General features: G+C 35.6%; 1 protein-coding gene across 1 annotated transcript; it reads left to right on the top strand.

The window, feature by feature from the left end:
* Positions 1–4,524: 4,524 nt before the first annotated feature.
* LOC108677557 (DNA topoisomerase 1) lies at positions 4,525–7,680 on the top strand. The gene is made up of 5 exons (XM_018165786.1): positions 4,525–5,122; positions 5,657–5,787; positions 6,142–6,285; positions 6,806–6,958; positions 7,501–7,680. Exons 1-5 carry the CDS (start codon positions 4,525–4,527, stop codon positions 7,678–7,680), a joined length of 1,206 nt encoding a protein of 401 aa, XP_018021275.1.
* Positions 7,681–13,429: the final 5,749 nt, after the last annotated feature.

Here is a 13,429-nt window from a genome sequence, read left to right as displayed (position 1 = left end):
CAAAGCCTTTTGATTACATCACTATTACCTAGCTTCTCCGTAGTTAATTAGAAATAAAAAAATACATGTTTTACTGCTTGAAGTCCTGAAATTCAAACCTATTAGTTCTCCTTTACTATTTTCAGTTCATAACGTATTGATTAATATTTTCTCCAAGTTGAATCCATTACATTAATGTTGAAACCACTCAGTGACTCCTCATGGTTCCTCATCCGCAATTTAACATGCATAAATCCGCAATTAAAATATGATTTTCAAAAATCAATAAAATAATCATATCCACCTCTTTTTACAACACTTCTCTTTAACTTCACTTCTTGTTGTTTATTTGTCTTCTACAAATCTTGTAATCGAAATTTGATACACTTCTACTTATCCTATCAATCTGAAATTTTGCACACTTGTGTAAAGTTAGAGACAATGCATGAATCAAATGTCAAAATAAATGATTTTATAAATAAACAAAAATTTTTTTCGATTTAAAAAAATTGAAAAAATAATTTTGTCCGCTACAAATCTTCTAACTGATATTTGACACACTTCTACCTGTCAAATTGATCTGAAATTTTGCACACTTGTGTGAAGTCAGAGGCAATGCATGAATCAATTGACATAATAGATAACTTTGAAAAAAATTTCTATATTAAAAAAATTGAAAAATTACTTTTTTTAATATTCGAAAATTAAATGAGAAATTCATTGTACATCTGTGTTGTCTTTAAAAATAATTTTTAAACGTATATTATTTCAACTAATAATATATCAGGCACCGGAGAAGTCAATTTTAATACTCGATGTGAAGTAATAGATCTGTAAATAAAGTTCAAGAGTCTCACAAAATTTCCCTCCAAGTAGAAATTAAATTGTTTTTAAAAGTAAAATTTGATCAAATTTATCAAGTTAAACTGAATTCTCGTTAAAATTTTTATCGAACTAGCAATTTCCGAAATGTAAGTTTGCACAGTCATACTTCCAAATTTACATTATCTCCATGCCCCGTGCTTGAACTTCGTCAGTATTAAAATAATTATAATATTTCTGTATTCCTGGTTAGCGCATTTTCTCATTTATGGTAAAAATGCACTATTGTGCTCGCCATGTCCGTCTGTCTGTCCGTCTGTCCGTCCGTCTGTCCGTCCGTCTGTCCGTGACCTCAAGTTTTCGTCGACGAGAAAATGCGCTCTCTATCATTCACTGCAGTGAGTACTGAGTTATATTTTTTTATTACTTACTTCTCCCATTAACCAAATGCATTGAAGCTTCAAATTGAAAGCCTATCAACTTTGACTCATAAACGTGTTGCTTCTTGACATTTTTGGCTAAAATAACAAAAAATAAATAAAATAATAATAATATACACCCTAACTCTGAAGTTGGAAAATGCCTATTGTGTCTAAATAAAAGATAATAACTATTCTGCAGTAGCAGAAACACCTGCCGTTTGATTGTTATTCGTAAAATTTCATCCATGATCTAAGTGGAGTAAATATGATGTAAATTTAAAAATTGATTTAAATTGACTTAAAATTTACCTATTGATTAATTTAATTACTCTGTTTCTTTTACCTCTATTGTATTTACAATTAGTTTAATTTTTATTAAATACCTAAATATTTCTGGAGCATTTTCTCATTACGTTTTCAATAAAAAATAAACCACGTGCTCTATATTGATAAATATTAGATTGTATACACAACTAATAAAATTCCAAATGCATTCTGCGCGTTTATATCCAGGATAATTAGATTAGGCTTTTTATTTAATTATCTGCTCAAAAGTTCTGCTTATATCATTAAATCACTATTTTAGTTTCATTCACAAACACCAGAATTTTTTTTTTGTTTTTTTTTCTGGTAATCCAAGTGAAGGAATTCACCCATTAAATGCCTGCCAGTTTCTTCAATTTCTTGTCTTACACTTTGCATGATTGCGCTGCGAATCCATTGTAAAGAATCATTAACAGAAACTCCCTGACAATAGCCCTTAAAAAAAGAGGACGGTTGCTCAAGAGCTTTGTTGAGGAAGGAATTGGGTGAGGGTTTTTAGGATGGAACTATGCTTCAGAAAATATAATTTATTTATTAATATGAATACGTAACCGGAAGTGTATAATCACACAAATAAATACTGAGAACTTGTCCGAATATGCGTGAATTTTTTGCCCTAGGGTAGGTCAAGCTGCCCCAGTTCTGGAACGACAAAGGGGCGTATCAGTGATACGTCCGGTATCTGTTTGTATGTTGTTGTAAATAAAGATTTGACCAGCATGACGCATGCATATGTCTCAGTGGAAGAAATATATAAAACTTTAATCATGCAGATAAATGTAAAAATGATCAGTTTATTAGTTACGATAAGAGGGGCAAATTGAAGGATTGTGATTGATTAGATTGTGTATTATAACTCGACTCGTGGGTTGCCAGCTGCTATATAAGCGGGCTCCCCTCTTCCCTCGCGCTCAGTCTGAAGCCGCATCAGTTCGGACGAGGGTGCCTGCGACGGCTGGGAGGAAATGGCGGTGAGTGAAGGGAGGCGTAAAAGGCAGGAAGATTCTATCTTTTTGAAAAAAATGAATTGTCATATTGACCCACTAGCGACACACTTTATGCATGTAGCACTGATGCGCTTTTTCCGGGTAAAACTGGGTCAAGATGACCCAAAAAATGACAAAAGTTGAATCGCTACATGGGCAATGTATCCTCATCTCTCTGAGTATGTAAAGTGTATAGGGTTTAAAATTAAATTAAATTAATTTAATTTCAAATTTAATCAAGCAAAATTTCAAATTAAATTGCTGTGATAGAAATTTTATTGAAATGCACCAAATCAGTGATATACATGGCGTTATAAACTTATATCACTGGCGATATACATTTTTTTGATTCAAGGAACCTCTGAGAAAACTTTATAATATACTATAACATTTATTTGTGTGTATGAAATTTATTGCATTACTTATGATCACTTTCAAATGTGGATCATGAATATTATTTGCACGTATTTGTTAAGCCGTTGTGAATTCATTAATCTTTATAACACTTAGAATATTTCACTTCAATTTACCTGCATTATCCCTACTCCAGACAGAGATTATAATATAACCTATATCCTCAGGATCGAGTTCTGTTGCCGGTCCTGATGACTTGGGCAGCGGTAGCGACTTGCCAATTTTCATCCCAAAATATTACGGGTAAAAATCTATCAAAATTTCCATCAAGCTTGACCGCTGAGCACAAGCTGTTCGCTGCCAGCGATATACAGCATTTCGTTCAACAACTTCCAATGGCTAATTCAGATCAACAATATAAGCACTACCCAAATAAAAATATTGAGATCTTAAGAAACGATTCTCACAACACGGATAATATCAAGTCGCGTCCGGAATACGAGGTCGACAACAGAAAATCCGGATATGCGAACGGAAAACCGGTTATTGAGTTGCCGGATGCGCAACAGCCGCCTCCGTTTTCAACTATGCATCATTCAGTATCAGAGTCAGGAATACCAGGAATTAGTTCAGATAATAAAATTTCTAACCGGATTCCAAGAAGAAAAAATAAACGCTCGCGACTCCTAGGCGTAGAATTGAATGGCGACGAAAATTTGTTGGGTAACGAAGATCCCCATGCGTTACAAGTCCAAAAAAAACCGGCGAGTTTGTTAAAAAATGGTACAAGTCTTCGGCCAAAATCCAAAGTTGCGAAAAACATTGAAGGGCATTTGACGAATCCGGCTCGTAATAAAAGTAACGTTATTGTTTACAAACGTTCAAATGATGAAGATCATGTGAGATTTTCTGCATCTTTCATCAACGCACCAAATAATCGGCAGAAAGTAAAGTCCGACCAAAATCAAGATCTCGATGTCGTGAATACATCGAATCATAGGAATAAGGGACCAAAAATTGTTCAAAATCTCATTGAAAATATTTCTTATAACAAAGACAGCAAAGAAATTGATAAAGAAGCGGATAAACGCAACGAAACTCAGGAGCAAATAGAATTAATTCCTGTTACTGTCCCCGATTTAAATTCCAAATTGAGCTATTTGGAAGCTATTCAACAGAGTCAACTTTTACGGGCACAATCTCGCATGGGAGTCAAGCAATCATCTGTAATAACCCTGAAGCCTGAAAATTCTGAAGATTTGATAACAAATTTTGTCGCTCCCTCACTCGAGCTTCTGCCTCCTAAACCGAGAATTTCCCCACAATCTGAAAAATTTGCATATCGAAAGTCTGTCGAAATATCATCGTCAGGCGAGAGTAAAATCTCGTTACCAACAGACAGGAAAAATTCAGATTTTGATAGCAAGAACGAAAGTCCGCTTTCCAAAGCTATACACAGTGAGGAGGCAAATCGGCCGAATATCCTGCACGAGTCCCAGAGTTCTTTAAAGATGAAGCAGCTTCCATTTAAAACTCAGCCGCCTGTTCTGCATGACTCCCAAAATTCTTTAATAACGAAGCATTCACCATTAAAATCTCAGCCAAATGTCTTACACGAGTCCCAGAATTCTTTAAAGATGAAGGAGACCCCATTAAAGACTCAGCCGCATGTCCTGCACGAGTCCCAGAGTTCTTTAACGATGAAGCAGCCACCTTTAAAGACTCAGCCGCATGTCCTGCACAAGTCCCAGAATTCTTTAAAGATGAAGCAGCCACCTTTAAAGACTCGACCGCATGTCCTGCACGAGTCCCAGAGTTCTATAAAGATGAATCAGCCGCCATTAAAGACTCGACCGCATGTCCTGCACGAGTCCAAGAATTCTTTAAAGATGAATCAGCCGCCATTAAAGACTCGACCGCATGTCCTGCACGAGTCCAAGAATTCTTTAAAGATGAATCAGCCGCCATTAAAGACTCGACTGCGTGTCTTGCACGAGTCCCAGAATTCTTTAAAGAAGCTTCATCGACCACCTATGATGCAACAACCTGATCTCGCATCACCGCAAATACCTGCAAAGCTCTCGACGGTCCATCAATTCCCTGCGATATCGGACACTGGCGGGCAAAAAGCTCAAGGTTCTCAACAGGCTGTGAGTAATGGTCAACAAATCAACAAGGTGTCTAAGAAGCCTCTCGAGGTCTCAGCTACGACGAAGAGGAAGAAGAAAGGCAAAGGTAAAAGTAAATATAACTGTTTTTCTCCAAAGTATCTATTGACATTTGTACTTCAATTTCAATAAACGCAAATTTATGTAATACGCAGTAATTAAGGAAAATGCCAAATAATTTACATTGTACTTTTGCATGGAATTTTTTTAAATGAATCATAATTTTTAACGAAAGGACTAAACGACACAATAAAATCCCATATGTATCTTACTCCGGTGTTCCAGAATTTTTCCTAGACAACTAGCCGAGTATTCTAAAAGTTAAAAATAATAACACCGATGTTTATATAATTATCATATATGTAAGCAACATTTAAATTTCCTGCCATCAACTGTGTGAACCAATGACCATCGCAACCAAGATGCAGAATATCCTCGAAGAGTGGAATTTAAATTTGGCCGTTAACCATCCTATTGCTCCTCGCTGATGAAGATAATCTACTCTAACATTATTGAATATATACGAAAAAATTGTTCAATGCTTCGTTCGCTTTGTTCCGTTGGGTTGCAATTTAATTATATTAACTTTATCTCATTGCAGGTAAAAGCTCAAAAAAATCCCATAAATCCTCGCACAAAGATAAGAAAGGACACAAACTCCGCGAGGGACACAAAAAAGGGAACGAACATAAAGAAATTGAGGAAGGACATCACAGAAAGAAACACAAGCAGGTGAGTATGCTCAAGAATTCTTTAACGCATTCGAACACCAAGAATTAAATTAGCAACGTAAACAAAAGATAAATTAAGATATGTTCTTGTAACTAAATACTGATAGGACATTTTTTCCGTTAAGAAATTCTGTTTCTGAGAAAGCTTGTCTGGGATATAAATAAGAGTTCTTCTTGATTAAGAAATTTTTTAATCATTCAATCCAAAAGTGATATTTATTATTAATCAATTTAATGAATTAATTCAAATTAAAATACTCTTAAGCACACTACATCTTCCCTTATCATTGGATGAAACCAGGAACTTTATAGTATAACTTTTAAAATGAAAAATATCAAATATATTTCATTCCAGGATCATCACAGCAAAGGGGGTGAGAACGAAGATTCGAAACACAATGAGGAACATCACGACGGACATCACAAAAAGGGCAAATTGGGCAAAAAAGGACATGAAAAAGGGTCACAAAGCCATCATCACAAAGGACATAAGGACAACGTAAGCCATATTCATATCCATATATAAGTCCAGAACTGGACTCAAATAAAGATTTATAATATAAAACTTAAAAATATTCTTGAAAGAAACTGTGCCAGATAAAATAAATATTTGAAATCCAAAAGAAAGTGTCTCATAAAATTAAATGTTAAATACATAGTGCATTATTTTAGTAATTCTGTGGAAAAATCATAAAGAAGAAACTCGTGACATGCAGTAAACTTTGGACAGATTCATATTGAAAACTTTAGATGAATATAAATCTCCATTAATTTTGATTTGATTTTGAAATCATCTGCTTTCGGATTTAGTTTTGCTTTCCTTCCTGAGTTAGATTAAAACCCGTACTATGGAGAGAAATTTTTTGCCTTCAGACAGAATAAAAACTTTTAAAATGTTGCCTTAATTTTTTCGATAGTGAATTTTTTAATTCCGGCTTTAATTTCTGTATGATTCCCAATTGAGTGCCTAAATATTCATTTTCGAACAATTTTTATCTAATTCAAAATCGAAAATTCAGGGCTTCAAGGCTGTGCATCACAAAAAAGAATTTATGATCCACAAGAAACACTATAAGGACGTTGACGATAAGGAGTATCACGGGGACCACGATCACTTCGACAAATTCTTCGAGAAATTCAAAAAAGGCATTTTTGAAGGAGGAGCCTTCGAGGTGCAGTATAAATTGTGAATAAGCAGGTTTTGCTTCGGGAAGTATTTTTTCCTATAAATTTATTTTAGTATAAAATTTGGGACACGTATCATCATATTCAATATCGCGATTTTTAGTTAAAATTTTTTTGGTTAAAAAATAAATAAATATAAAATTATGAAAAACTGATTAACAGTAAAATTCCGATCCTGAATTTTTATGAAGCTGTCAAATCTCGGATGAAGGTAAAGTGCATTTTTTTTGAGGCGTTTAACTTATTTAATATCAACAGGCAAAATAAAGATATTCGATACTCAGGAAAAAATGGTTTGCCATTGAAGAAGCAATCCGATCATATTTAGTCCATAAATATTTAGTTAAGAAAAAGTTCAAAAACATTCGGTTCAGGTCAGTTCAATATTCAATTAGTAATTCGATAAAATTTTGAGAAACAAAATATTTACGTGAGATGTTAAGCCAAATAATACAAATTCGTCGTAAAATTTTGCCTAAGATGATCTTTAATTATTATCTAATTAATCAATTACTATCTCGCTCTCCAGGGCGACAAACATCACAAGAAAAATCAAAAGGAAGGTCACCATAAGAAAGGGCGCCACCAGCATCACAATATCGGTCTTGATAAGGACAAGATTGATGAGGGTGAACACGTTCATCACAGCGAATATGAGCACGATGAGGGTGAACACGAGACTCATCACTCTGATGATGAAGGTCACTAGCTGGGCCCAGTTGCCTTTCTGTGGGCCATAGAAAAGGTTACTACCTTGGCCCAGTTGCCGGTCTTTGGGCCATAAAAAAGGTTACTACCTTGGCCCAGTTGCCGTTCTTTGGGCCATAAAAAAGGTCACTAGCTGGGCCCAGTTACCTTTCTTTGGGCCCATAAAAAAGTCACTTGCTGGGCCCAGTTACATTTCTGTAGGCCATAAAAAAGGTTGCTACCTTGGCCCAGTTGCCGGTCTTTAGGCCATAAAAAAGGTCACTAGCTGGGCCCAGTTGCCGGTCTTTGGGCCATAAAAAAGTTACTAGCTTGGCCCAGATGCCTTAATTCGGGCCCATTTGAACCGATGCGCTGTTAGGACCCAGCACGAGCCTTCGCTAGTTTATTTATCCACACTAATTAGCAGAATTGGTTCACAAGAATAAAATATGAAACAATGTTATACAATATAATAATTTTACTGTTTTTTTCATTGATGAGTATTTACTTTACTAAAAAATATCTGCTTAATAATTATATAAATGTTAAATAAAAGTGCGCGAGTGAATCTTAACAATATCGGGTAAATAGTAGTATTCGGTAGGTAACCATGAAAGACTTGTATATGCAACGTGCCAATTCGTATTATCATTTTGTTTAAATAAATTTAATATTTTTTGTTTTCTACGACACTTGAGCAGCTTAATTAATTGCATTGATAACAACTTTGTTTCGGACATGCATTATATATTCATTAAACGTTACAGACATTAAACGTTACAGATGGTAAAATTGAAAAAAATTGAAATTTAAAATTGAAAATTCTTGTTGATAAAAATTATGGGTTAGTTTCAATAAAAAATTTTTTTGTATGTAAGGTCTGATCATATTCTCCGATCTTGGAAAAAAATATTCTACCTAATTTCAGAAAAATACTGACCGTGGATAAAATGTTAAATTGAACAATTTATTTCGTTTTTAATTTGACTCAGAAAATTGTATGGTCATATTCATTTACCTATTTTAAAAATTGAAGTGCGTCAATTGTGGAGTAAAATATTAAATAAATTGATGTAATAATTTTTCGCGGCATTTATACCAATTAACTGAAACTGATGCATTAGCAGGCCTTGAAACAAAACTGGTTAATGTAAAATTTTAAATATCATTGTAGACAATGACAGTTCAAAGCCAACAGTTAAAAAATAGATCAGTATTCACTGCAGTAAGTGACAGAGAGCGCATTTTCTCTGTCACGCGAAGTCACGGATGGACGGACATGACGAGCACAATAGCGCCTTTTTCTTCCATAAATGAGAAAATGCGCTAAAAATGGAATGAGTGATTATCTCAACAATGATACTTATTCATACATACAGCACAAGCAGGGAACACACGTATCTTTCACTATGACTTCTCTCTGCTCTTTATCGGGCCAAACTGAGTCAGGGTGACACACCCAAGAGCAGAAAAAGCCTCGCTATTTGAACAAGTTTTCACTTTTCCCACGAATGAGGTCCTTCAACCTGAGAGCAAAATCGTTGAGTTTTGAACAGAAAAATGGCGCAGTTTTGAAGGATCGATTTTCAGTCAATTTTCACGTGAATTTTAGATAACTACAAAAAAAGCACACAACCTTGATTGAAATTCAGAGTCAGTCAAAGAACTTATAAATGGCTCCCTCAGTCAAACAGCTCATTACCAGCCCGGTGTGGCGTATGTCAGGTGATGAATGACGATTAGTATTGCAATGAGTGAACATTTTTTTTATTCAAGACAATAATTTAGGAACGTTTACATGACGCAGCTGTGGCTGATTCACTGTTTTTAGCGCATTTTCTCAATTATGGGGGAAAAGGCGCTATTGTGCTCGTCATGTCCGTCCGTGACGTACTGAGTAATATTTTTTTCCTTGGTCTTTTTTTTTTGTTTTGGGACACTCCTCTTCTCGTTCCGCTGTCCGGTTCATTTTGAGTAAACTATTTCGAACCGTAAGTGTCCGTTCGACGGGTGTCGAATAACCGAGAATTAACGACAATGAAGAAAATGGCCACTCCTCAACTAAATAAATCAACCTCTGAGCCCATCAATTAACGGAATGTATTGGGAATTTTACACTGTAACTTTGAGAAACATCGAAAACGCCTATTTTCTTCCATCTGGTCTAAAATTATTATAAATACACTAAAATATTTCTGCTGATGACTTAATTTAAATTTTACGTATCAAAGGAAAAGCAAATTTCGAAGACGCCATTGAAAGTTGTATTGATATCACGAATCTGACGACGTGATAATGTACATACACGTTGAATTGATGGTTATACAGGCAGTCGGTCACTGCACATGAAAAACTTTCCGCTATAAAATTACAACGGTTGAACAATACAGTCGGTCGCTGCAATTCAACAACCGCAACAACCGTACAACGGTTGAACATGAAGTCGGTCGCTGTATTCAAACAACCACTACAACCGTACAACGGTTGAACATGAAGTCGGTCGCTGTATTCAAACAACCACTACAACCGTACAACGGTTGAATATACAGTCGGTCGCTGCAATTCAACAACCACTACAACCATACAGTCGGTCGCTGCAATTCAACAACCACTACAACCGTACAACGGTTGAACATACAGTCGGTCGCTGTATTCAAGCAACCGCCACAACCGTACAGCGGTTGAACATGCAGTCAGTCGCTGCATTTAAACAACTGTTACAACCGTGCAACGGTTGTAGAAGTAGTCAGAATAGCAAAATCATGAGATAATTTTTAAACGAGTAGGTATGAAAGCGATTTATCTTAATAATTTCTCGCTACGGGGGGATCGAGTTTTCAACGATCCATGCTTGAAGTCAAAAGCTTTTGCCGATAATAGGCATATATAATTATTTAAAGATTAAATAGAAATTTTCAACTAATTTTAATTAATTTGCAACCTGACCTACCTGGACAGCAGGAAAACTATTTGAATTCGAGATGAAGTAATAAACTTTTTATCGAAAACCGGGCTATCATTACTGTCGCATTTATATTGTAAATGAATAATCATCGCGTTTGTTAGAAACTTCTTACATTGTTATGAAAAGTTCGCCGTCGATAGGAATAATTTCGCACAAATCGTCTCGTAAACGCTATAACTTCTGTCCACAAACAAAAACTACTTTTAATTACAATTGGCAGTTTGTGAAAGCTTCGCACACAAGAAAAATAGATTAAAATTAGCGAATACTTCTGAATGAAAGTCATACAAGAAGCCGGCTGTAATATATGTTCTTATCTTTCAAATGACACTGCTGAGTTTACTAAAGAAAATAACAAAGATGCATTTAAATTTAAGTCATGTAAATTCGATTTTGTCTCTTTAACACTTCTAAATACTGCTAAAATACATCGATTACACATCAATCGCTCCTCGATTACTCGTTTTCACTTCTTGATCACACCTCGATCACTCCCCTATCACTTCTAGATCACCCATCGGCCACAACTCAATAATTAATTACTCGATAGCTCTAATATTACTCATTTTCGCTTCTTGATCACACCTCGGTCACTCCTTCATTTCGTCGCGATCACTTTTCGACCAATCCTCGATCATACACCAACCACTCTCCGATCACTCTTCAATCACACCTCGATCACTCCTCGATCATTCCTCGTTCACTCTTCGATCACACTTTGATCATTCCTCGTTCACTCTTCGATCACACCTCGATCGCACCTCGATCACGCCTCGATCTCACCTCGATCACACTTCGATCACGCCTCGATAAATACCTCGATCACACCTCGATCACGCCTCGATCACTCCTCGATCATTCCTCGTTCACACCTCGATCACACCTTGATCACACCTCGATCACACCTCGATCTCACCTCGTTCACTCCTCGTTCACTCTTCGATCACACTTCGATCGATGTGGCTAGTAGCGCAAGCTCGGTTTAGATTACAAATCAGTCTCGCAACTCTGCCTCGATCGCAGCCCTGAGGACGCTTGGGAAATATCGCTTTTGTCTCGTAATTGCTGGAGTGAACGACACAAAACACCAGCGAAGATAAAAACAAATGAAATTCCAGCGCAATGCTCAAAGTTCCAGACCAATAAGTGCATCTCTTGTGCGTTGCGCCAAAGAACCGACGCATTGCTGGCTTCATTCCTTTAATTTTTTTGAAGCGTCCAAGATTTCTGATCGCCAATTTAGAAATTTCAATGAACTTAAAAATTTGATTAGATTTCAAACTATTTCATTACTGCAAATTGAATTATCTCATGGATTTGAAGTGACAGGAAAATTTTCAATTCTGAAGCCAACGTTTCCAAAACTCGAACAAATTAGCGAACATTTTCGGAACAGTAAGATTTGTAAAATGAATAATGTAATGACTTCTCAAACATCATCTAAAAGTTTTTTTAAATGTGTCATATGGGGGCATGAAAACATAAATGCAAATTTCGTTTTCTATGTAAGGAAAATAAGATCACAAAAAATAAATAAAAACTGACATCAGTTAAATCTTTTAAAAGATTTCTAAAATATTGTGATTTTTATTCCAGAGCTCCCTAATAAACAATGATAGGCAATTCCTGATGATGATTCAAGATTCTCGTTGATCGTTCTTTGGTGTTTTTTAGTTTTGTTTTTCTTTTACCTTTGTTCATTTTGTCATTTCGTCTATCACAATATTTCTGTCTCTGGAAACAAAGAAGAATGCGAATTTTTATGTTTTTAACACTTGAAATTTTTTGGAGCTCTATGCTGTCATTGTCTAAAGAAAAACATTTTTTAATTAAAAGATATCGATTTTTAATTTAGAATGTTCAATTAAAACTCAACGTTCAAATATCAAGGTGTCATCTAGCTAGGCTTTAACCAAACAATCAATCATACCATCATATTTTTTCAAGTAATTCACTACAAAACAGATTAGTTAATCTAAGCATGGTCATTGTTAATTGATAAATGAGCAAAGTCATTTATTCACAAAATATTCATTAGTTTTTAAATTATTCACAATCATTCGATTGACGCGAAAGAGTTCGAGTACATTTTAAAGACACGCGATTTCCAAGGCTGGTTAAAAATGGTCTTAAAATAAGAAATGGATTGACCTGATTGGAGGATCAATTTGTGGTTTCAGTGTTACAAAAACATGTGGCGTGTCACCGTTGCTTCAACAATCGTTATGCGAGTAACATTCCTCTTCTTTCAAGAAGAATAAGCTCTACCATCACCATCACCAACGTTACCACCACCGCCAATCAATTACATCATAGCAATGACATCGATATATTTTAATAATATCGCTTAACACCATCATAATCTATCAAAAATAAAAAGTTCAGCGTCGGCATAGATGCTTCGAAAATGCAATTTACTTTCCAGAGCTATGCCATGGCCATGGGCCATGGGAAACAGGCCATGAAGCCTATTTGAAGAAACAGGCCATGGGCCTATTTCTTCAACGCCGACACTTCTATTCTATTCTATTCTATATACATTCTGCCCATACGACATAATAGGATAAAAATGACAGTTACATTGGTTTCTACCGATAAGAAAAACTCGAAAACTATAACTTAAATCTTTGGAGCGTTAATAGAATAATATTGACTGATTATTATTAATGTATAATATCAATACAAATGACACGAGTAGCATCGGCGGCAGGCGGTTGTTCCGCGCCAGGGACCTCAAGGCAGTGAAGTGCAACGAGGCGCCTTTTAAAAGCAGCGGCTGAGCGTGCCGCTGTATGCAGTCCTTCAG

This window comes from Hyalella azteca, unplaced genomic scaffold (assembly GCF_000764305.2).
Source record: "Hyalella azteca isolate HAZT.00-mixed unplaced genomic scaffold, Hazt_2.0.2 contig5529, whole genome shotgun sequence".
NCBI lineage: Eukaryota > Metazoa > Arthropoda > Malacostraca > Amphipoda > Hyalellidae > Hyalella > Hyalella azteca.
The sequence above is the reverse complement of the archived record's forward strand: the minus strand, read 5'-3'. Positions and strand labels throughout refer to the sequence as shown.